The sequence below is a fragment of the Sturnira hondurensis genome, unplaced genomic scaffold (assembly GCF_014824575.4).
Source record: "Sturnira hondurensis isolate 20B ecotype Veracruz unplaced genomic scaffold, ASM1482457v3 Scaffold0017436, whole genome shotgun sequence".
In the NCBI taxonomy this organism is placed as follows: domain Eukaryota; kingdom Metazoa; phylum Chordata; class Mammalia; order Chiroptera; family Phyllostomidae; genus Sturnira; species Sturnira hondurensis.
The window spans coordinates 8,087,155-8,113,229 of NW_028090067.1; the positions used below are offsets into that span (position 1 = coordinate 8,087,155).

Sequence of the window (26,075 nt, forward strand, 5' to 3'; positions counted from 1 at the left end):
TACAGAGTGATCGGTAAATTAGTGTGTTTGCAAGATAAGAAAAAGCTCAGAGGAGACAGTGCTGAATTCTTTTAAGGCAGGAGTGGGGAGACTTGCTGGGAGAGGTGACTTCCAAGTTGTAGTTTGAGGGTGATTGCCGCCAACTTTGATGTGCCTTGCACGGTATCCAGCTATACAAAATACCCGATAAAAGTTTGTTGAGTGTTTTACAATTTATGAAATAATTATATAATACTCAGAGTATCTTTAATATTCCATCGCTTATTCCATCGCACATTCCTCAGAAAGGAAGACATGGCTACTTCATGCTGATTTTTTTGGTCCAGGAAGCTCTATCCATTACCTGGAAAACCCAAGGTCATGGTTGGGGTCTGTATGTATGTATCCTGTGTGTGAACTGTGGGGGCTGGGTGGGCTGCTGGCCAAGAGAGAAAGCAATCTTAAGGATATGCTTTAGAAGAAGGGTCTCATCCAGAAAGGTCTATGGGAAAGTAACGGACAGAGGTGATTTTTAGATGCTCACCTCACTCTTGAGCCAGACAAGAGATCATTACCTAACTCCTATATCCACCGCCCATGCCGGTTTCAGATAATACAGTTCCTGGAAAAATCGGGATGGGGGAAAAGAGAATAGGAGATAAAGACAAAATGCATTTTTAGTTGAATTTACCTAATGACCATACTGAGAAAAAACAGTATATGAGGCCTAGACTCGCTATGAGTTTCTTTCAAGGTTCCTCATTTTTGTACAGCTCTAACTCCTTTCTGACACGATGATGTTAATGCTGATGAGCCTGAGGATCCAAACTGCGGGGACTTGTGAGCCTCCCGCCCCTGGTGTGACCTCTGGGCGCTCTCACGCTGCTCTAGACATAGCCTGTCTGTGGCTGACTGGGGACACCTCCGTATGAGGAACACCAAATTATGCCAAAGGTTCGACTCCTCAGCTCCAGTTAACCCTCAACTTGTGTTTCTAATATATGTGTGCAGCTTCATCATCCACAACAAAGACACGTTCTTCAACAACGCCACAAGGAGTAGAATCGTACATCATATTTTACAGAGAATAAAGTATGAAGAAGGAAAGAACAAAATTGGTAAGTGATGTCTAAGTATAAAAGTCTACATTTGATTTGGGGGGATTACAAACTTTTTTCCTTTGGTTCCATTAAGTTAATAATCCATTGTAGAAAGGCTTGTCATTTGTGAAACTTCTAACGGTTCCCTTGAAGGATCTCTCACAAGTGTAAAATCTTACCGTAATGGCATCCTCAGTGTCTTTTTAAAATAGCATGTTGTTTCATTTCTGTAAGGCCATGGAGAAATGCTCTCAATTCTCAATTCAGCAAATATCTGTGGAATGCCCACTATGTGCCCGGCACTGGACTCGATGTTGGGAGATGAGCTCAGGTCTCTCCCGGACCTTATGTTGAAAGAGCTAAAAGCAGGCAATAAAGAGATCAATATAATACGTAACATGAAGAAATTGAAATGGATGGTGTTTCAGAGATAGACTGGGAAAGGCTGGGGGTGCAATAAAGCTGAGATGGAATTGTCAGTGAAAGCTTCACTGAGAAGCTGAAATTTGAGACATAACAAGAGGGAGCCAGTGTGGATGGATGGAGGGTTGGACGGTGGACATTCCAGGCAGAGGACACTCCAAGTGCAGACATGTGAGCTGTCACATGAAAGTAAATTCTGCAGATAATCACCTCCCCCATTAAACAACCTCCACAAGTTAGACTGGCCATTTTTGCGAGAATGTTCCCGTATTGGATTACCAAATTTCCTGCCTTATTAGACAGACTATTATATTATCAGGAACAGTTGGGTGGCTTTGTCCTTATCTCTGTCCCAGCAAGATTTTTATCAATAGCGTGATTAATGACCTCTATCAGTCAGGGTCTAATCAAGAGACAAAAGGACCCCATAATTGAAGAGGGAAAGTTCAACAGAAAAAATGAACTGGGGCAGGGGATTGGGGTCATGGAGGGTTGGCTAGTAAAGAGTAAGAGGGCCTCCAAAGAACAGAGGAAGAACAAGTAATTAGGAGCAGCCTCTACCCCTAGAAAGACTCCCCCAACAAAGCTGAGACTCAGGCCCTGTTGGACAGGATGCAGCTGGGGTTCACTGGGCAGCAGAGCCGTTGGCTGGGTGTGCTGGGCGAGCAGCGTTCTCTGGGAATCTGCCCTCCCCAGTACTGTAGTGAAGTATTACAGAAGCTGTCTGGAGGGTTCCAGGGAAGCCATTTGTTTGGAGGTGTTACATCAACAGCACTATTCTGAAGCTGTTCAAGGGACTCCTGCCCCTGGGGAGGTGCCATGTGTCACTGGCCCCAATGCACTGCTGGAGCTGGGTACCCTAGAAGCCATGTATTGCAGAAGCCTGCAGAGGGGAGCATACTGGTACCAGGAAGACCAACTCCTTCCTCCTTCAGTGTCCTTCCGTGCCTTCTGCTAACATTGCTTCATGTTGTACCATCTGGTAGGGGAGAAATCATTTACAATGTCCAGCTCCATTATTGCAAAGCAGGCAATTAAGTACATTTGGAGCGAAGGGACAATACACTGATAACTGGCACTTAGCCTAAACAGCCTGCTCAGCAAGCTTTCAGGTGGCGTGGAGACTGGAAGAAGGTATTAAATATGTTAGTCACTGGAGTCAAGAGCCTAACTGATCTCAGGGATCTGGGAATCTCGGCCAAATCCAACAAGATGACATTTGGTAATTTGTAAATAGAGTCTTACACTCGAATTCAGCAAAGCAACTTCCCTGGCCCCGTGGGAGAAATGTCGCTCAACATCAGAAGAGGAACAGACTTGAGAGGTTTACTTGAGTGCAGCTCCGTGTGAGTCATGAGCATGGTGAAGCTACCAAGACAACTTTGATCCCAAGCTGTATGAACTGAAATACGATAGGCAGAAGTAGACAGTTACTTAGTCCAGATCTGAATGTACCTGGAGTGGCCCTTCCAGTGAGAGTCGGCGTAGGTGGGAATGGCGAAGTGAACTTGCTTTAGATCTGTCTCAACTTCAGCAGTGCGGTGGGGCCACACACGCCCACACTCTCTGCGGCAGTCATCCGTCCTTGAGACACGTCTTCTGCAGAGTCCTCATGCCCGTTCCAGCTTAAAGGAAGGGGTCCCTCCTCTGAATTCATCTGGCCATTGTTCTCTGTGTGTTTATTTCATAATTAATCATTTACAACTCTTATTATCTTTGTTTATTTTCAATGACATTATGAAAATTCTACCACCTAACATGAACAAATATTAACACTATGGTGTATTAAATACTTTAAATTTTATGTTAATACTTTTTCAGGTTTATCCCCTATTTGCCCATGTAATTTTTAAAACAAACTTAGGGTATGCTCCACTTAATTTTTATCATACTTTTTTTTTTCAGTTAACATTGTTTCGTGAGCATACTATAAAACGAGTGAGTGGGAGAGAAATGATTATGGCAGTGTTATTCTGGTTATCTCATAAAACACAAATAGTTTTTTTTAAATGTCACCTTTTCTAATATTGGTGTTATAACATGCAGCACACCTTACAACTCACTGTGACATACTAGTGTGTTGAGAATCTTCAGCTGAAAATTGCTAGTCTAGATAATAAGCTCCTTAGTTGTATGTAAGTTGCCTTATTGGTCTGTATCATCATCGCCTAGCACAGTCTCTGGCTTATGGCAGAAGTGCTGTTGAACTGAAGTGAAAATGTTTTAACATCATCAGTGTCTGTCTAGCCATAGCATCCTTCTACAGTCAAAAACTGCGTATAATGAGGCTACCTAGCAATTACTGTGCTTAATTTTCCACCTCAAAATGTGGGCTATTTTTACAACTAGTTAACATGGAGACAAAAGAAGGGCAGAGACAGGGAATTTTAAATGCTCTGAAGGAACACAGGACGTGTAATCTTATCTCTAGTAAAAATGGATTTTTTTCTTACTAGTTCTCTCATTTGATGAAAAACGGAGGATTCTATTTAAGTACTCCCAGTGTTTTGAAAATAAGTAATGCTGAACTGGAAAATTAGCAATAACTAATTACAGAATGAACTATTAACCCAGGATCAGGAATTATGCTAACAAAATATCAAGTAAAACTACATACAGATGCTATTAATCTGATGTTTCATTGTCATCTTTGGTTTCATAAATAAAAGAAACAACTTAGTAGAAAAATAATTTATTGATAGAATTAATATCTGCCCAATGTTATTTTCTGCCTGAACCTCTTTCTGAAAGTGGAATCTTGCATAAGCCAGTATTGATTAGGTAACAAAAAATACTGATTTATAAAAATGATTCATAAGAGAATTTCAGTGGAGTGCAAACTACCACTGTGTAAGTTTTTCACCTTCACTCTGAATTTATTACAGCTGTGAAAATCAAGCCTATTGAAATTCATCTTCAAAATACAGCAATTGATAGAGCAACAGAGATTTATATAAACACATAAAAGAAGTCTTAAAGTTGATTTGTGTTTTCCAGATTGGTGCTCAGAGGGGAGGTTAGTAAACTGATAGACTTCAAACATTAACTACTTTCTTACTTTGTAGGACTTGGATACATTATGATAAACTTACAAAGGTCATCATCAGGGTCTCTTCTTAGGTCCATGTGAATCCTTTTTAAAATATATATACTATCTGAGATGTTTGAAAATCATTGATGAGATATGGGGAATTCTCAATAGAAACTCCAGGAACTCAAAGCTTTCTACGCAATCATTTATCCACTCATTTCACAAGTATTTATGAAGGGTCTGCCGTGTGCTAGACAAAATACAAAGCCCTGTGGATATTGTTATTCCAAATGCTTTCCTTAGACACTTAGTGTTAATGTCAAGCACCATAAATCACATTACTGTGTTAATGTGATTAAAAGTACCTAAACATCGACGCTCCATCAATACAAAGTAGATCAGTGCATGTTTCTTTTTCCAGTGGGGCTCAGACTCTGGACTCTTAATAATGATCTAATCATAGAGACCATTTCTTTATTATAAACCACTTGAGAGACATCCAATTATCCTCTCTGAGGTACATTTCAGGGAGTATCATAAATCTCTATTTGAAAAAAAACTTTAAAGGTCAACACATTAAACTTCCACTTCTGGCCAAGATGGAGTAACAAACACAAGATTTCCTGTCCCACCTGAAATAATCAAAACAGGAAAAATGCAAGAAAAGTGTTAAGTAACTTGTCTAGCTCTCTCTCTGTCTCTGTACATATAATTAGAAATTAAGTTTGTATTTTTTAAAACTTCTCACAAAGAAAACTTCAGGTCCAGGTTATTTCACTGGTGAACTCTATCAGGCATTCAGGAAAGAAGTAATACCAGTTCTACAAGAGCCTTTCACAAATTCAGGAGTAGAAACTACTTCTCATCTTATTCTATGGGGGTAGTACTACTCAGGTCCCAAGACCAGGCAAAGACAATAATTAAAAATTATAAATTTATAGCCTCTGTGAATATGGATGCAAACATTAGAAACAATGTTTGGCAAATAAAATCCAACTATATATTAAAAAGTATAGTACATCATGACCAAGTAGGGTTTATCCAGGACTAAAAGGTTGACTTAGTATTTGAAAATCAACTGATATGATTTACCATATTAGCAAAGTTAAAAAAAAAAGGAAAACTATTTGATCATCTCTACAGAACAGAAAAAGCATTTGACAGAATCCTACAAACTACAAATGGAAAGGAACTCCCTAAACCTTATAAAGTGAATCTGTAAAATGCTTATAGTTAATATTATACTTCACAGTAAAAGACTGAATGCTCTCCCCTTTAGATAAGGAACAGTTCAAGTATGTCTACTCTTGTATTCATCATTCTACTAGCCTGTGCAGTAAGACAAGAAAAGGAATGAAACATCCAAATTGGAAAAGAAGTACATACAACTACCTTTATTCTCAGATGATTTGACCATCTATATAGAAACTCCAGTGGAATCCACTGAAAGGCTAGTAGAATTAATGAGTTTAGCCTTGTTGCAAGAAACAAGATTGATATATAAAACTCAGTATTATGTCTACAAATCAACAACAAACAGCAAGGAACTGAAATTTTAAAGACAATACCATTTACAATAGCATCAAAAACATGAAATACTTAACTGACAAGAGATACGTAAGACATGTACATTAAAAACTACAATTTACACTGAGTAATTGTAAACCTAAGACCTAAATAATTTCAGACATATATCCTGTTCATGGATCAGAAAACATAATATTGTTAACATGTCAATTATCCCTAATTTAATCTATGGATTCAGCACAATCTCAGTCAAACTCCCAGAGTGTGTGATGGGGGAGTGGGGAATTCGAAAACTGATTTAAAAATTACTAAGGAAGTGAAGAAACCTAGGAGAGTCAAAATAACTTTGAAAAAGAACACAAATTGTTAGTTAGCTACCTGATTTCAAGAATTATTACAAATCTACAGTAATAGAGAGTGTATTATGTTGGTGTGAAGATAGGTAAGTGGAACAGAATAGATAAACAAGAAGTGAAGCCACACAGGTGGACAACTGATTTTTGATGAAGGCTCAAAGGAATTTCAGTGGATGAAGATCATCTTTTCAACAAATGGTGCCAGAACAATTTATACCCATGTAATGTACCTGAGCCCATATATTAAAACTAATCATAAAAATGGATCATAGATCTAAATGAAAACCTAAAACTCTAAAAATTCTAGGAGGACATTTTTGTGACCTTGAGCTATGGAATTCTTGAATATAATATGAAAAGCACATTCATAAAAGAAAATTATGGATAAACTGGAGTTCACAAAATTAAAACTTCTGCTTTTTGAAATATATTTTTAAGAAAATGAAAAGAGAAGCTATTAGGCTTCTCTTATATATTAGGCTTCTCTTCTCTTACATGTAAAGAACACTTATAACTCAATAATAGCAATTTAATGAGCATAAGGTTTAGACAGACATTTTACAAGAGAAGATATAGTGATGATAAATTAGTGCATGAGAAGATTTTAACATCATTATTCATTACAGAAATGCAAACTAAAACCACAGGCTACCGCTGCACACCTACTAGAATGGCTGAAATTAAAGATTGACCCTACCAAGTATTGGCAAGGACGTGGAGGGACTTGAATTCTCGTATGCTGCCGATGAAAGTGTAAAATTGTACAAACACATCAGAAAACAGTTTGGCATTTCCTCAAAAAGTTAAAATGGACATCTATCATGTCATCTAGTCGTTCTACGTCTATTTACCCAAAAGACGCGGAAGTGGGTATCCATACAAAGACTTGTACACAGATGCTCAGAGCTGCATTTTTTGGTAATAGCTCAAGACTGGAAACAACCCAAATGTCTCTCATGAGGGGACTAGATAAACAAATAATTATATATCCATATGATGTAATAGTGCTCAGCAATAAAAAGAAATGAACCTCAAAATAATCATGCTGAGTTAAAGAAGTACTGTGCTTCTATGTATGTAAATCTCTAGTAATGCAAGCTAACAGTGACAGATGACTGTTTGCCTTGGAGTGGGCGCAGGGAGGAGAGGGCAGTTACAGAGTGGGATGACAAAACTTTGGGGGTGTTGGATGTGTACTCTCTTGATTGTGCTGATGGTTTCCGGAGTGTATGCAAATCAGAACTCCTCAAATTACATGTGTTAAACATATGCCATTTATTATAGGTCAGGTATCTCAATAAAGCTGTTTTAAAAATATATATCCACAGATTTCAATGCCCCTCCCCCATATCGTAGATGAGGAAATTGAGGCCTGAGGACAAGAGGACTTTTCCAAAGTCACACCACTCGTCCAATGTAGAGGAATTAGATCGGTCCATCTTTGAAGCTTCTGGATAAAAATAGAGGTGTTCCTGGTAGAAAATCTTGTCAGGGTTTTATTTTGATATGATTAACGTGCCCGCGGCTCTCAGCATGTTCCAGTCTGCAAGCCAAGCACTGTACTGGGTGTGCTGTCTTGTTTTCTCTTTGAAAATTCCCCGCTCTTGATTCCAGCTTCCTAGCAGATAGCGACCGTCTTTCTAAACTGTTGGTGTTGTTCCCAAGTGGGTTTCCTTGGCTTTTGAAAACCTAGATGGTCTTCCCTAGCAAGAACTACCCTTACATCCGCCGTGAACAGTGTCAGGGTTGAAACTCTGTATTAATTCCAACTGGACTTTCTGCTTTTTCAGGCCTGAATCGCTTGCTTACCAATGGCTCCTATGAAGCTGCCTTCCCTCTGCACGAGGTATTGTCCTGCCTTTTCTCCTTCTGGGCCAATTTCTGGTCCTTAAATCAGCTTCTGGGGGTTGTCATTAATTGAGTTTGTTGATATGACATCTTTTCAGAATGAATTTAACGTGTGCAGTAGATGATTAGGCCTACTCGCTGTGTGACCCAGCGTAGGACGGTTTATCGCTGTGTGTCTTTTTGTGTAATTGCCAGAATACTTGAAACCAGGAGTCACTCAGCGTGATTTCAGAGGAATAGCTGAGGGACTCCAAGTCATAAAATTATTGAGGCATTGAAAATTTGCATGAGGCAGTAGACCCAGGGGGAAAATGTTCCTGGAGGATATAGTTTCTGCAACATGGAAATGTATAGTTATTCTTTGAAGAGTGGGAGGAAGCCATTTTGCAAAGTCTCTGGTAACCAAAGGGTGACAAATGGAAATTAAAAGTGTTGTACTTATCGTTGCTCTTTTAAGATACATACATTCTGATTTTTTTAAATGCATTTATCTTTTTTTCCTTTTTTATTTTATTTACTACATGCTCTTTGTCTTATTTCAGGGCTTTTGTAAATGTAACTGTAATTACTCTTAAATCCAGTTCCCCAGTAGATCTTGGGTTATTTCACCCAGAGTTCTCTTTACATATGGATTTTTCATTATTGGCAAGAGATTATTGTCTTTTTATGGTATTGTGCCCCTACTCAGTACTGGTCACCGCATGAAAGAGAGTATGGGAATAAACATCATGGTGTATGCCCTCTAGAACATCACAGACTAGCCAGGGGAAAGCTACTCGTAGTGATTTTTGGAACCATCTTCTACTAGAGGTAATGTTAACAGTTCACTGATAAACTTCAGAGGAGAATTCCAACCGTCATCAGATGGCCAGTCTTTTCATTTGGCTAACAATGTTTCTTCCCTTGACTGCAAACTCCATGAGGATGTGAGAGGTGATTTAGAATTTCTAAAACTCTATTCATTAAAGGATCGCGGTTCGATTCCCAGTAGGGGCACATGCCTGGGTTGCAGGCCAGTTCCCAGTAGCGGACACATGAGAGGCAACCACACATTGATATTTCTCCCCCTCTCTCCTTCCCTTCCCCTCTCTCTGAAAATAAATATATAAAATATTTTTTAAAAACCTCTATTCATTAACAAAACTGGTAGCTTTGATGTGAGGCCCTATTTACAGTCTGCCATGAAACAATTTGGGAATGATCCTTTTAGTATCACAGAAGCAAACATTGTGACACAAAGGTTTTTATTTTCTCTCTTATGGCTTTCTGTATTTATGTTAAATATATATTTGTGTTTGGTTATTTTTTAATTTTATTTTTATTGTTGACACTGTTATAGATGTCCCCATTCCTCCCCTTTATCCACCTTCACCTCCTTCCCTCTGGCTATGACCTTACTGTTGTCTGTGTCTATGGGTCATGCATACAAGGAGGGACCAAAAAAAACCCCCACGAAATGTTCTCCTGGCGGATGGGCCCCTTCTAGTGCAGGCTTCCCCTGCTAGGTGAGTGTTCCAGGAACCCATCTGTATCAGTGTACCAGCTGGCATTGTTGTGAGAGGCTGCATTTGGCTTCAGTGAATTTTTTTTGAAGACTTTCAGTGTATTCCCCATTTCATGATGGGCGATTTACAAGCACACCTGCCGACCACATTGAGTGTTCAGCAGTTTTTCACCAATAGCACATGATCCCTGTACCCCACCCATGCTATTCACCCAATATCACCCCAAGTGACCTTTTTTGTTTCCCTGGATTAAAAAAGTCCCCAAAGGGAAACATTTTGCTGATGTGGAAGAAGTAAAACAAAAAAACCACAGAAGCACTAAAAGGCATCAGAATCAGCAAGTTCAAAAACTGTTTTGAGCAGTGGGAAAAACCTCGATAGGTGTTTTGCATCAGACAGAGAGTACTTTGAAGATGACTGAGGTTTCAACATGTAAGAATAAACACATTTTTTATAAATAAATTCTGGGTTTTGAGGGTTCCCCTTCATGTATGCTCTTTGACGAATCTTTCCACCTTCTTTCATCCCGTCCCCTCATTCCCTCCTGCCTTCCTGAGCCACACACGGCTGTTTCTTAACTCTAAAGAGAAATTTTTTACCAGAATATCACATGGCTTCCTGTAGTTATTAGTTGACATTGCCCCCCAAAAGTGTCAGTGAGTACTGCGCCCTCCCACTGCCCAGCCCTTCCCCAGGGTAAGGTCAGCAGCAGATGGGCAGATGCGCGGGTGAGTGGGTGGTGGGCATGAGGGTGTCGGGGGAGATCACTTATGAAACCTTACAGAGTAACACAAGGGTTTCTCTGTGGTTTTCATATCTTGATAAAGCCCTGTATTTTATAAGGGAACATCCAAATTAATAATAGTAGCTGAAATGACATAATTGTTCTTTTTACTTTTTTAGTCTCAAGTTAACTTGATTGTATTATTTAACCTCACAGCAATGTTCGGGGGCAAGGAGGGCAGATACTAGTGTCCTTGCTTGATGTTTGAAATTTAAAGGAATATAGGGGTTTAGGGAAAGGTTGGCCGACCTCTCACCACACACACAGTTGGTGGTTCATCTGAGACTTGACCCCGAGTTTCTCGTCTCTCGGTCCTGTTTACTCTCCACTAAAAAAGGGCTTCTCAGGTTGAAAGGACTTTTCAGTGATCACTTCACCTGGAGGAAGTACGTTTTCTGTTTGTGAAACCAGCTGCCATTAGCTGGGCTCAGAAAAACACCACCCTTCTGGCCTTGGTCTCCTCCTTTTCTCAGTGAGGAGGTCAAATTAATTTCGAGTTTTTCAGATTTTGAGGTGACTGCCAGCTTTCACATTCCAGTGTTTTCTCATAGATAAGGCCATGTGGCAATGTCACCTCTATGGCAGTTTACCAAGTGCTCTTGACACAACTGGGAAAGTGAACTGGTCTGTGTGGGGCATGGCCTCCTAACAAGATATGCTATTCACTTAAACCTCAGAAGAAACCCACTGAGATGGGCATTATCAGTTCCGTTATGAACTAGGAGTCCAAGGCTCGGAGAGTTTATGGTCTCCCAGCCAAGAAGCAGCAGAACTGAATCTGAACTCAGCTGGAACCTGCCTGATTCTAGCAGCCACGTGCTTCTTCCCACACAGGATCACCAACGAGATAATGACCAGAGTAACGGATCAAACTTCTTTCCCCTCCATAGTATGGATCCATTTTTGTCTCATATCACCTCTGTTGCTACTCTTGCCATAGGAGACTTGTATAACTAGTAACTTTCCTTGTGGCTTGTGTGGGTGTTACCTCACTGGTGTTTTTATTCCAGGGAAGTTACAGAAGCAAAAACTCCATTAGAACCCACGGAGCCGAAAACCACCGACACCTGCTCTATGAGTGCTGGGCCTCCTGGGGTGTGTGGTATAAATACCAGCCTTTGGATCTCGTAAGGTGAGTTTGTGCCCTGCTGTGCATATAAAAAGCTTGCACAGAGTGATTAGGGCAGAGTGTCTGCTGGGACAAGAGAAAACGGTCGGAGGTGCACAGTTCTCGCTGGAATCTGGCTTCCTCCCAAGAGGGCAGCTCTCAGGGCAACCCGAACTCCATCTGATGAGGATGCTGTTTCCTCCAAAAAGGCCTCAGGAAGGGGCCTGTGAGATTAGCCAGGTCTCCATGGAACTCCATATGGAGCAGGTCACCTATATGACTTATCATCAGTGACAATTGTAGAGAGGTGACACTGCTTACGCATATTAGTGACAAATGGAACATTAGTTACTATGATGTTTTAGTAAGATATATGAGGAGCTGTCATTCTAATACATTTCAGGTTTATTTTAGTTTTCATTTGAAACCAATAACCTTTAAAGATTGTTTTAATACTACAGGTAAAAGAGTAAGTATATCAGCTTTTTTTTTGTTTTGAAGATTTTTTTAAAAATTATTTTATTGTTATTTAAGTACAGTTGTCTGCATTTACCCCTCCATCGCTCCCCCCACACCCCAGCCATCCCCACCTCCCTCCCCTGCTTCTATGCCCCATCCTTGGTTTTGTACATGTGTCCTTTATAGTTCCTGAAAATTCTTCCTCCCTTCCCTCCCATTATCCCCTTCCACCTCCCCTCTGGTTACTGTCAGATTGTTCTTAATTTCAGTGTCTCTGATTATATTTTGCTTGCTTGTTTGTTTTGGTGATTAGATTCCACTTAAAGGTGAGATCATATGGTATTTGTTCCTCATTGCCTGGCTTATTTCACTTAGCGTAATGCTCTCCAGTTCCATCCATGTTGTTGCAAAGGGCAGGAGCTCCTTCTTTCTTTCTGCTGTGTAGAATTCCATTGTGTAAATGAACCACAGTTTTTTTGATCCATTCATTTACTGATGGGCACTTAGGTTGCTTACTGCACTTGGCTATTATAAATTCTGATGCTGTGAACATTGGGGTGCATAGGTTCTTTTGGATTGGTGTTTCAGGATTCTTAGGATATAATCCCAGCAGTAGCTGATGACAATTGTGAAGTGAAAATGTATTTTAAGGGTCTATGTATGCCCAACTTTCTGCCATGGCAGGATTCTACCCTGGCATCTCATTATTTATTTAAAGACTGGTTATTAGGACTTGTAGCAACAATCCACACCTCACAGATTTCTTATTAAAGAGAAAGTCATGTCTCATTTCCTAGACCAGCTGGATTTGTTTCACTTTTACAGAGGCTCTCAAAACATGAACCCAGAGGAAAATGAAATGAGACAACTCACTTTGTTTCATCTCCCTGAGTAGTCATTCTTCCTGCCAGAGTCCTTGTTTCAAAGTGTTTATTCCTATTGACTCAAGGGCGTTGATGAATTGTGTTCCATCCTTTGTATTGGTAAAATAAATGATCCAGGTGATTTGTGTGAGTGGAAAATATTTTCTGAGAGGAAATTATTTTCCTTTGACTAGTTCCGATACATGACAAAACAGCAGGGGGAGCGAAATAAAAGCAAATTCTCTTCCCAGCCTCAGTTTCATATTATAGTATTATATTGATTAAATATTACAGGAAATTGCTGCAGGCAGAACATCTCATTCATGACGGTGTTTTGATTAAGACTTTGCAGTTTGTCAGTGAGTATTAATTAACTGCCCATTGTGTTTCTAGTACGATGCTAAGTACTATTGGCAAAGACACACTAAGGCTACAGCCTCTGGCTTTGAGAACCTCTTCATGTCCTCAGGGAAACAGACCCTGCATACTTGAGACGAGTATAAAATAATACAAGACCATGCACAATTAGGTCAAATGTCTGGTGGAGGTGGTGAGTTTTACAGTAACTCAGAAACATGGGGAGGATGGGTAGGGGGTAGTGCCCCTGTGGAAGGCTCTGCAGGGCTGAGTCCTGGAAGGGCAGTGGGGCTGGTGTTGGCCAAAGGGAAGGGAGAGGAGAAGCACAGGCAAGGTTTGAGTAGAAACAGTGGAGCGTCTAGGGAATCGGGTCTCTAGAATAGTTCTTGTCCTAGAGACTTTGCTTCCTCCATCTCTCTCCGATCTGGCCATACCTGGCATCTCCTCCGCTATACTGCTTCCTCCCTCTGTCACCTAGACTAACACTGTTCTCCCCTACTTGGTCTCCCTTTCCCCACTTGGGCCCATCCCAAACCCATACTCTTCCCTGCAGGCAGAGTGATCGTTTTGGAATGTGAATCTGATCCTGTCCCTTGATCATTAAAACCCTCTTGTGAGTTTCCATTTCTCTTGGGACAAAGATCAGTGCACTTAGCATGTTCTACAAGATCCATGGAGGCCCAGCTCCAACCTACTTCACACCCACCTATTGTTCTCAATGCTGCAGTCACACTATCCTCATTGCGGTTGGTGCCTCCTACCCCAGGATCTTTGTCCAAACTGTTTTCTTTGCCGGAAACTGTTTTCTTTGCTGAAAACTCTCTATCTTGGCACCAACCCCACCTGGCTAACTTTCACACACTAGCACAATAGTTACCTTCTCAAAGAAGGCTTCCCTGGCCTGGGTGGCCAAATAGCCTTGTTATATATGCTGATTGAATTGTATTCCTCTCCTTTTTTAGCTCTTTTCTCAGTTTTGCATTATAATTATACATTTTCCTCCTTAATTGATCTACGTGAGTCCCCTCTGTTGCCTAGCAAGCTTCATAAGAGCAGGGACCAACCTTATCTTTCTCACCAATGTATTCTCAGCACCCAGCACAGTATTTGGTACATAGTAGATATTTTTTATCTGTTGAATGAATAAATAGCTATATGGGTATATAAAGGCATGTTGGAAAAGTCTTCTGGGAGAGAAAAGTTTCCATTGAGACAATGGATGAGAGATAAATAACTGCGTGTTCCTACGAGCCATTGGACATTCTGAGAGGAAAGAAGTAGCTGGTATATAGAAACAAATGGTCAACAACAGGTGTTTAGAACGGGAATGAAAAAGCTAATTAGAATATTCTTACAATGGGCTAGGAAATAATTACCTTCTGACTCATGAAATGTAGCAGTGGAAAGGCACAGAAAGCACAATTTGGTTTGTATTCTTGTATCAACGCGTTGATTGTATTAGTGATATTTAAAAAAGAAAAGAAAGACCAAGGAATGTCCTAGACGCTTTCAAACTTCACAGACCACAGGGCACTAGGCAGCCTGGTTAGCCTCAGAAAAAAAAATGATACAGGTAGATATTGAAGCCTGTTATAAGTTATCCCTTAAAAGAGAAAGTTGTTCTAAGTGTCTAGGAGGTCTGTCCAGAAGGTGTCCAGTGATGTAACATGAAATAGACATCTACTGAAGAACATACAAGATAAAGAAACATTATGCATAGGACAATGATGCCTTAGTCCCCTTCAAACTAGGCACTTTGGAATCTCACACAGTTCTCCCCGTCTCCGTAACTGCTCCATTGTATTTTCCTGAATCTCATTGACAATCTGAAATCCCCTCCCTCTCAAAGGTGATTTTAGTTTGGGGAAAAGCCAGAAGTCACAGGGCACCTCAAGTCACTGGGCTTGAGGGGGTCTGAGTCACCTGGGTAATTGGACATTTTGCCAAAAAACTCTGCACAAGACGAAATGCATGAGCAGGCACATTGTCGTGATGAAGCTGCTGATCACCAGTTGCCCATAGCTGTGTCCTTCTCAGTCATCCAAATAGTTTCCATGGAGGAATGTTCAAGCTTAATGCAAAATTTGACGCAGATTCATTGTCCTATTTCCTCAGTCATTTTGAATGTGATAGCCATACAGTGCACATGCTCACTCAACTGGGGTCTCCTGCCCCCAATGACTAGTACAGGAAGTCATCATTATTCGTGCATGTACATTCCAGTCCACTCTCCTTGGCTGCCAGGTTACATTGATGTTGTGCAAACCATTCTTGTTATATTAACAGTGGATGGACTTTTTCCAGACATACTTCATATTCATGTTGAATCTCAGTAATTAGAGGTTTTTTTCTTCGTAGTATCTTGTGATTCTAGCACTGTAAACATCTGGTAAAGCTACAAATTCCTGAAAGAGATATTTATTTTTTAAAATATTTTATTGTTTATGCTATTATGGTTGCCCCAATTTCCCCCACTTGCCCTTCTCCATCTAGCCCCCCACCCCCATAGTCCATCCCCACACTGTTGTCCATGTCCATGGGTCATTCATACATGTTCTCTGAATAATCCCTTCACCTTCTGAAAGGGATATTTAAAGTTTTTCACAGTAACTTGGTTTCTTATTTTTTAAAGAAATACATAATGATAATACATATGTTACAAACAAATATACACTCAGAAATGGCAAAAATGAGATGTTGGCACCAGGTCTTCAAATCCTGGTTTTATATTAACAAAAGTATTATAGCTTCCTGAACAGGCTTGGGTTTATTCCATTTTCTCAGAGTAAGCTTGTAAATGTTGTTTTATAAAAGGGTTCATTCCATTCCTGATAAAGAGCCTAAATTTAGTCAAATGTTCCATTCTCTTTGCTTACTTTGTCTGCACATCTGTGGCTGCAAAGCCACTGAAAAGTAAAACACTGAGAAAAGTGTTACAATACCTGCCTCTAAACTCTTCACTGTAACTTGTAAGGCTGTTGTGTCTCACACAGGCGGTACTTTGGAGAGAAGATTGGGTTGTATTTTGCCTGGTTAGGCTGGTACACCGGCATGCTCTTCCCAGCTGCCTTCATTGGACTGTTTGTCTTTTTGTATGGAGTCATTACTCTGGATCACTGCCAAGTCAGGTACGGGGGTTGGGGGGGGCGGGTGTGGGTGAGCTTGCTATTATTTAATGATGGCTGTGTGTGCTTTGGGGGTATTCACAGAGCATGGGTCACTTAGCTTTTCCCTGTAACTTCCCTCTCAGTCTCTTCTGGAAAAAATTAAAAGACTCAAATTACTAAGTGTCTTCATTGACTGCTCTTGCTGCATCGTCTTCAGCTACCAAGGGAGCAGAATTTGCATTTCTGGACCTAAAAACCATAATATGTCCACAGAACAAATCACTTTCAGTCACCATAAAATTTGCTCTTTCTGACTTTCTCGCTTTTTTCTTTCTGCTAATACTGCAAAATCATGGGTTAACAGTCATTTCTTATGAATTCTGTGCTTTTACAAGGACACTTAAACCTAAACCAGAAAGACATCCCGCCCATGTGCTGGGGCCTTTCAAACGAGTCAGTGTTGATGACTCGTCAGTGTTGGCTCTCTTACTAAGACAGAGTTTAAGGTATTCACAGAGATCTTATTGCAAGGCTGGCCAGTGCTCTTAAATAATAAATGCACCTTTTAGAAGTGATTGCGAAGATAAAAATGATTGATCATCCTGCCTGCAAACATATTTTACTTTCTGGTGACATTGTTAACGAGGTGTAACTTTCTCCCAGAACTAATTCCTAATATTTTTATGTATTCCTCCATTACTAGTTGTAATTTATACATATAGAAATGAAGGCAGGCACTTTTAGGTATCTCATTGTTCCCATAATTCAGTGTGACATTGCTTCAAACCTGTGCAATGTTATGAATGACTTTTGTATCATTTGGGGTATGAAAATCGATGTTTTGCTTCATGTATTTATTAATATGTAAGGCCAAGAAAATAGCCCCATAAATAAGGAGGCTTATCCAATTATTAAATTATGCAGGATCTTGTTTATATTAATAACAGATGAGGCTAAGACTCTTTGGAGGACAAAAATGAAATCTACTGAATCTTATTAACTGGTTGAATATTTTCATGTCATTGGTGGGGCAGGGGAGAATGGTCTTATGTCGTCAAAAATGTCCATCCCTGTTCTCTTTTCCAGTAAAGAAGTCTGCCAAGCTACAGATATCATCATGTGTCCTGTGTGCGATAAATACTGTCCATTCATGAGGCTGTCAGACAGCTGCGTTTATGCCAAGGTAATTTCTAATAGGCAGCATTAAAGGTTGCTTGACTTTTACATACACCTTCCTGAGGAACAGAGGCTAAGCATACTCTCTCTGTCATTTCTGGTCTTTGATTCTCAAGTTCACATTGTAGGATAGACTTACCCCCATCACTCAATATTCTAATTCAAGTATCTTTTTTACTGTATATGTATGTTAAATATATTGGCTCTAACTGTCATCACAAGAAGCTGCAGCTTGCAGAGTGCAAAAATCACAGTTGCTAGAGGTCAGAGAAAGGTTCATATCTTGACTCTGCTCTTCACCACTTGTCAGTTTAAGGAACAAGTTATTTAACCTCCCTGAGCTTCAGTTTTCTCATTTGCAAAATGGAGAACATGACGCTTGTTTCACGTAATTGTTATAAGACGTATACTGAGGTACGTAAGGTATCAGTAGATAAGAGCTGCCATCATTTTCCTCCTCTTTCATCACCATTATTGGCAAAAAAGACTTAGATTCAAGGCTCATTCAGCTGCTTTGACCTCCTAGACCCTGCACAGGTACAGCCTCTCTGAGGCTAAGCTTTCTCATCTCCGAAACGCACACCTGCCCTCTCTGCCCCGTGACAGGTCCTGAGGACCAAAGATAGTACATGTGAAGGTGTTTTGAAACAAAGAAACATAGAGCACCATTATGTCTATGATGGGTTATTGCATCTCCCTTTCTCATTCTGTGCCTTTCTTTACTAAAATTTTAGGCATTTTAATCAAATTCCTGTGGTGTTTTACTTAGGCGCATTGTCACTAATGCATAGCAATGGCTGAAGTATGGGTTGGTGAAGACTCTTCCAAGACCTACTGCCTGTTAACCTTTCCAGATCCCAGATATGAAAGGGGTTGGCACATTTCCTCGAACCTCTGTGATCACTGCAGTGTGGAGTTACCCAATTATGCTGCTGGCATGCCAGAGTTTTGTTCCTTATAAATGAGGGAACGTTTGACAGGCAGCCCAGGAGCCCGCCCATCCGCGATGTCTTTCACACTGCAGGTGGCCAGTCTGTGCAGAGCCCAAACCGCAGCAGCCAGCTGGGATTTTAAAAAGATTTGGGGTCTTTTTATATGCAGCAAGGAACCAAAAGAGCACAAAATACTCTCCCTACCTTTGAAGAATGGACAAATAGACCTGAGTAGATGAGGACAAACAGAGTGAGCTAGGGAAAAATAGATTTTAGTAAGGATCAAAAGAGTTCGGTCAGCAATTTAATTTCTGTTTATAGATCACGTGTTAAGCCTGGAGGATTCAGGTGCAAAAATTCTACTTCTGGGGACTCTCAGAGACACAGTTGGTGGGTGGTGGGGTGGTGGAGTGGGGGTGAGGAGGGGTATTTGTTTCTTTGTTTTTTACCTGGAAAAACATGCCTTGAGTGAAGTTCTCTCTTTAGGAGATCCAGGATCATTCCTTAAAAGGATCATCAGATCTTACAGGGGCTTCTTTGGGCAGTTACCCTACTGGATATAACATCTAGAACAATAATTATATGATAACAGCTAGGCTCTAGCTATCAATACAGCTAGGCAACCTACATTTATTCTTTCTAATTCTCATAGCGATTTTAAACCTTGATGTTGTTATTCCCATTTTGTACAGAGAGGCAAAAAATTACTACTCACCCGTGACCACACAGCACAGGCCTGGGGTTTGAGAGGGAACGCCCTGAGAAGTGAAGACCTGAGGGGAGCCATCCAGGCAGCACCTACTGTCATCATCTGCTCAGCCAGGCAGGGCTCTGAGCGACCCCGACATTATCCCAAGAACGCCAGTTTGGCCTACTACAGCAGATTTCTGAGGGCTGGAAAATTAATTATGCAGTGACCCTTGAGGGAGAGACTGAAATAGAACTTGGGTATTTCTCAAACCTGTGCTCTCACTCTGCTTAGGAACTGCTACTTAACTGTCCCTATACCCTACCATCTCTCTCTCTCTCACACACACACACCCACCTCCAGTTCAAGACAACCTTCCATCTCTCCTGGAGTTTCTCCAGGTGTTTGTTTTTGTGTTTTCGTAGTTTCCAGAATCCACTATCTTGCTTCTCTAGGGTTGACTTTGGCAGGAGGAGCTTATGCTACCTCACCATCTAAGTAGGAACCGGAAGTCCCTGTTAACTCACTACCCTCCTGATTCAGGAGTTCTCAAATTGCTAACTGCAGCAGAAAAATGTCTCTCTCCAAATGCTGGCTTACCAGCTTCAGGGAAGGACTCATAGTGGTTCTCTTTGAGCGATGTTCTCCCTGGTGACCTGCGTGAGCAAGATCTATAACTTGGAGTAGGGAGGAAAGCTGATCTGAGCAACTCACAGTAATGACCTACAACCCATTCCAGAGTCTACCCTGGCGGCACTGGCTACAGCTCCTACCAACTCCCGGTGAATACCCTAAAGGAGAGCCCACACCAACCGCAAGCCACTGGGACTGTCAGGCTTGCTTGGATGCTGAGTACCGCTTAACACTCCCTCGGCATATGAAGTAATGGGCTTTAAGACTTACGTCTCACGTTAGATGTTTGAATGATGCCTTCTCTCCTGTGTTCATGAAAAAGAAAGTATAAACCGTTGGAAAATTTTGAAGTATTGCACACTCTGATATAGCAGGAAAAGATCTGTTTAGGCTTGGCACATTCTCCAAAGGACAGTAAAGTATACTTTATAGCGAACTATAAAGCATCCCCCCCAAATTATGCTTTATGAACATATCCGTCATCATTTCAATTTGGCACAATATTGGTGTGATTTACCCTGGAGGCAGGAATGAGCCTGGCAGTTTTGCAGCAAGATTATCTTTGCTTTCTGCTGTAGAGTTTGAGATAGAATATATTATTCTAACAGCAGAATAGTTGCTGGCTGTCTTTGTGTTATGTGTAGTGGGTAAAATAGTGATTACCCAAGGATTTAATTCAGGTGGAAGTAGATTATGTTAATGGTCTGCTCTCTCCTCTTTATAATGCTGAAAGCCAGAGGGTAGCCCAGGAAATGTTTGCTCAAAACTATGCAAGCACAGTGGTGGTGTTTTCAAAGTGAATAAATGAGGCATTAAGAAGAGTGCTTGGGAAATCAGAAACTTTTAAAGCAGCAACAATAATACCTACCTAGTATTAAATATCTCCATATGTACATGTGAACGTACAGCACGTTTTCTAGTGCACAAATGGAAATTCTTTTTTTTATATATATATATTTTAATTTATTTAACTTTTGTTCAAGTACAGTTTTCTTTCTTGTATTCCCAGCCCTGCACCCCCCCAGTGCTCCCCACCCCCCTCCCCTCTCCGCCCCCCGTCTTAGTTATTGTCCATGTGTCTTTCATACACAAATGGAAATTCTTAGTAGCACTATTGGGGCTGCTGCTAGCTAGCCGACACCCACATAAACGGAGAAAAGTCTCTCTTCCATATCCAAACTACTTCACATTTAGAGAAATTCACTTCTTGATTATGATACAAAAGGAATATCTTCCAAAGAAACCCAGGAAAATGTATTGTATCATCACATCTATTTTTGTAGAACTTGAAAAAAATTGCGAATTATCATCTAGCATATAAGAAGTTATTTAACTGTGACTCATCACGTTCCCAGGTCACCCACCTTTTTGACAACGGAGCCACTGTCTTCTTCGCTGTTTTCATGGCAGTCTGGGGTAAGTGTGCAACATCCATATAACTTGCGTTCGCCTCGTATGCTCTGTGATAGGTTCCTTTAGAAATCTGACTTTGGGTGTGAAAGGAAGAAGCTCAAGTCAGTTCAAGAGCCTATGCTATTAGACACAAGCTGATAACTAATTCACTTGGCTTGTTTAAAAAGCGATGCTGTAGAACAGAGAGATTTCTAATTTCTCTTCTTAAGCCTTCAACAATTTTATCAGCATTCTATTATTAGAATAAAATTTACCTTCTGGTAGAGACAAACATAAAGCTTACGTGGTACACTGAAAGGTATGATGAGATCTGAATACCCATCTCAGTATACATAGGACTTTCTGTGGTGCAATGGGATCTTTTCCTCAGGCCAGTGTATGAGTACCCACCTCTGACGTTCTTCCAATTCTGGTGAAAATGACCCGCTATAAACAAGAGCTGCTTCAAAGGCTGAATCGAGTCCTTTTACATAAGTTCAAGCTAACAGCCCCATAATAACAAGGGGCGATGGAAGTTTCACTTAAAGAATTACTAAACCCACTTCTTTGTAAGATAATGATAAAACTTTAATTTAATGGTATAGAGAAGAGTCTGGGGTAACTCATAGTGAACAGCTAATGCTGGTTATCTGTGGAGGGGAGAATTCGTAGAGGGGTAAGTATGAATAGTGACAAGGGACGCATTTTTTACACTTTTCACTTTGATTTGAAATTTTTTCAATGATTATGTATTTTTTCTAGAATTTAAAATACCAAATCTGAATTCTGATGTTACCAAGATCTACTAATTTGCGGCTTAGGCTCATGTTGTTCCTTCAGTGTGGGATAAATGTCAGAGTGTTCCCCGTCTTTCAGGGCCCAGCTGAGGTGGTCTCTGCTCTTACCTAGAAGATGTCTTTCTTCTTTGAACTTTCATAGCACTTGGTTTATATCATTTGGGGGGAAGTTATAATGACATGTATATATAATTTATGTTTCCCTGGAGGTTCATGGTCCTCAAGGACCATTATTGTTACTGGAGACCTTATGCATTTCTTCTAAAGACACAGAGATTCATATTTGGTGGGTGGACGGATGAATGCATGGATGGATGGATGGGAAAAGGAAATTACCAAAAAGACTTGTTTATGAGATAAATGTGTTTAAATGCTCTTTGACAAGTGGCAATATAAAACATTGTTCTCTTGAGGAGGCTGACTTACCTAGAGATCGTCAAAGGAAAATTGTCCCACCCATCCCAGCTCTGTTAAAGGGAGTGTGTTCTGATTTCTGTGACTCTGGCTCCTTTCAGCCAGTGGGTATTTGACCCAAGATCAGTTAAACTGTAGGTTAGTGAAGGGCCTGGGACAAAACCTGAGATTTTGCATTTTTAAAAATGCGGATTGGAGCCCTGGCTGGTGTAGCTCAGTGGATTGATCGCGGGCCTGCGAACCAGACGATCGCGGTTTGATTCCCAGTCAGGGCACATGCTTGGGTTGCAGGCCAGTTTCCGGCAGGGGCCAGTTCCCTGCAGGGGATGCACGAGAAGCAACCATACATTGATGTTTCCTTCCTCTCTCCTTCCCTTCCCCTCTAAAGATAAATAAAATGTTAAAAAAAAAAAAGAATACGGATTGGAAAACGAGGACAAAGACAGAGAATTGGCAGTAGGAGCTGACCGAGAAAGACGCAGAGGGTGTGAGGGAGGAAGAGAGAGGTTGAGATTGATAATCAGATAGAGGTAGGGACCAGGAAGAATTATGAGAAGGCGGAAGTGATAAGAAATCAAAACCTACAAATAAGCAGAAACACAGAACTAGTGGAGAAGATATGGAATACTGGGGGCAGAAGACAACTGGTAGAAAAGGTGGGACAGTGCCCCAAAGAGAAGCAAAGGGAGAGTGTAGCCAAGCCATGCTATTTAGGGGGTGTCAGCGTGAAAACTAGCATCTCTTATGACTAAGGTCTCTCCAGCTTCTGGCTCCCAGACACCGTCTCTGAAGAGGCCTAGTCTTCATTCCCATGCAGTTCCTGCCTTCCATGGTGGGCCTTGCAGAAAGCCCTCACTATTCGTGCATCTCTTTCCCTTGTAGACAAAGGAAGCTAATTATTAACAGAGTTCTGGTTACTGGGTTGAGCTCTTAGATCATGAATATGTATTTAGTTTTTCTAGACCACATTAGTATTGGTAATCAGTTAGTATTGTTAGTATAATAAGCCATCCAGTGCTTAAACTTTGCCATGGTTACGAGTGAGGAGACTTTTAAAAATATATTTACTTCTTAAACCAGTGGTTCTCCAACCTTTTCAAGCCATAACACACATAGAGAATGATAATATTTGCACAGTGTACTGGTGCACATGAAGGAGCCTGCTCAGGGCCTGGGGTGAGACTGCTAAAGGACCCCAGTCCCAGCCACCCCAAGGGTGGAAGCGAGTATTGCCTCTTGCAGACCTGTAGCCTAGACCTGCCATCTCACTGGGAAGCTCTGCTTTGGGCTACTAGTCTGCTGTGTAATGAGTTAATGCTTCCGTAGAGAGAATTGTATCCTAGAAGAATTAACATACAAAACTCCCTTTACCCACTTTAATACTTCACCCATTTTAGATATACTTTAACTGAAGCAATGTTTTCTTCTCCCGCAGTCTTCGCTCTGAGAGTACATACAGGAGTAAAGTTCTGGGGCAGTGACAATTGCCTATAAGCCAGAGGCTGTCATCCCCTGCACCTCTCACGCAGTACCACTGTCACAAAGGGGATAGCATCCCTTCCTTGCAAGCCGGCACGTCTTATGCTGGGCATAATAAATAGGTTTTATTTTATCCCTGCCAACCTCAGCTGATGGATAGGTGGTGGCTGCTGTAGGATGGAGTTGCGAAGCTGCCGAGGTTGCAAGTAGGTGGGTTGGATGTCCGACAGTTCTCGTACCTTGGAGGGTACTCAGTAAGACTCTGACAGATGCTCTGTAATAACCTTTGGGCACAGTGGGACATTTTAGGTTCACTCCAGGCAATGCAAGCCTAGAATAGTTTGTCCTCTGAATTGCTTTGTTTTCGTTGACAACTTACTGCTGAAATCTTATATTGTTCCCAGGAAAAGAATGAGAAAGGGAATGATTTACCCCAAGTGTTTCTTTGTAGATAGGGCTATGCCTTCTGCAGAAATCTGGAGTGACCAGTAATAATGTTATAATAACAGCATACACTGATTGAGAGGTGACTATGTGTTGGAACTGTGATAAACATTGTATAGGATCATCTGAGTTTCCTTTTACAGCAACCTTTGAAGAAGGCACTAAGTACTGTTATGACCTCCACGTGATAGATGAGGAAACTGAGGCAGTAGCTGGAAAGTGACTAAGCCAAGAGTTAAACGGGCAAGTCTCAGCTCCTATACTCTACTCCTGGGTTCAGATACTGTTTGCCACCCTGTTTCTGCTTAGAGATCTGAACTTGCAGATAAAGGACTCTTAGGCTCATTTTGAGCCCCATGCAAACTGCTTTGCAACGGTGTTCTGTGAAAGTATGTCAGTCCTAGTGGAGTCCAATTTAATGGTCTCAGGGTCATCCTTCATGATTGACAAGTTGCAACATTTAGAAAAACAAACTTTATTTTTGAGAAACTGCTAGATACGGAGATGTTGAGAACAGATATAAGTGGTTTACGGGACCTCGGAAGAAATGGGTTCCAGTGTTTGTTTTGTTGCCTTTTGTTTTATGAGTTCACCAGAGGGAAAAATAAGGCTCCATTTGGAACCCATCTGTAGCAGATGGGGGGAGCCTTAGTGTGGGGTCCCCTACCTCTGTTCACGTCCACACGCCTGTGATGGCAGAGCCTCCGGGGGACCCTCCAGGTCCACTGTGAGCCTTGGGCTCTGGGCTGGAACCACAGTGTGACTCTCTCCTCAGTGCTCATTTTTGCTCAGAAAGATTCAAAGGACCATGCAATTATGACCTAAATTAGCTTTTCTTCCTAGGCAAAAAAAAAAAAAAAAAAGTCATTAGAGAACTAGATGTTAGTAGAGACTNATATAAGTGGTTTACGGGACCTCGGAAGAAATGGGTTCCAGTGTTTGTTTTGTTGCCTTTTGTTTTATGAGTTCACCAGAGGGAAAAATAAGGCTCCATTTGGAACCCATCTGTAGCAGATGGGGGGAGCCTTAGTGTGGGGTCCCTACCTCTGTTCACGTCCACACGCCTGTGATGGCAGAGCCTCCGGGGGACCCTCGAGGTCCACTGTGAGCCTTGGGCTCTGGGCTGGAACCACAGTGTGACTCTCCTCAGTGCTCGTTTTTGCTCAGAAAGATTCAAAGGACAATGCAATTCTGACCTACATTAGCTTTTCTTCCTAGGCAAAAAAAAAAGTCATTAGAGAACTAGATGTTAGTAGAGACTTATCAGAAAGCAGATTATTTCCCTCAGTTCTTCATTTGTGAGGTATTTTTCTCTTTCCTCTGTTTTTTTCACACTTTCATTGTTGCCCGAAATTAAATTCCCCCTAGGAAACAAACACACCAAGGCTCTCAGAGCTCTCTAATCAATTACAAGACTATGATGCAAATTCAAAGATTCTGTATATGGCCCTGTCAGTCATTTGTGAATGAAGTATGACTCATGTTTTTAAAATAACTTTTATAATAATTGGCCCTTTATTTCTAGATATTTATACTATTTTTATCTTTTTTTTAAGTAGACTTTATTTTTTAGAATGTAATTAGTTTTATAATACAGTAATTATAATATGGGTGTTAGTCCTATTTACAACAGGACAATGAGGGTCTATGTGCCAACTTCCTGAGTCAAAAAA

At 40.9% G+C, this 26,075-nt stretch overlaps 1 protein-coding gene across 5 annotated transcripts in view; it reads left to right on the forward strand.

Moving 5' to 3' along the window:
* Positions 1-26,075, forward strand: part of ANO4 (anoctamin 4) — a 347,220-nt gene that overhangs the window by 270,329 nt on the left and 50,816 nt on the right. For all 5 annotated transcript variants that reach the window (XM_037068229.1, XM_037068233.1, XM_037068231.1 and 2 more), the window contains 6 exons: positions 991-1,097; positions 8,207-8,262; positions 11,564-11,685; positions 16,334-16,468; positions 17,534-17,630; positions 21,232-21,292. In XM_037068229.1, coding sequence (XP_036924124.1) covers positions 991-1,097; positions 8,207-8,262; positions 11,564-11,685; positions 16,334-16,468; positions 17,534-17,630; positions 21,232-21,292 — 578 coding nt within the window. The remainder of the gene's footprint in view (positions 1-990; positions 1,098-8,206; positions 8,263-11,563; positions 11,686-16,333; positions 16,469-17,533; positions 17,631-21,231; positions 21,293-26,075) is intronic.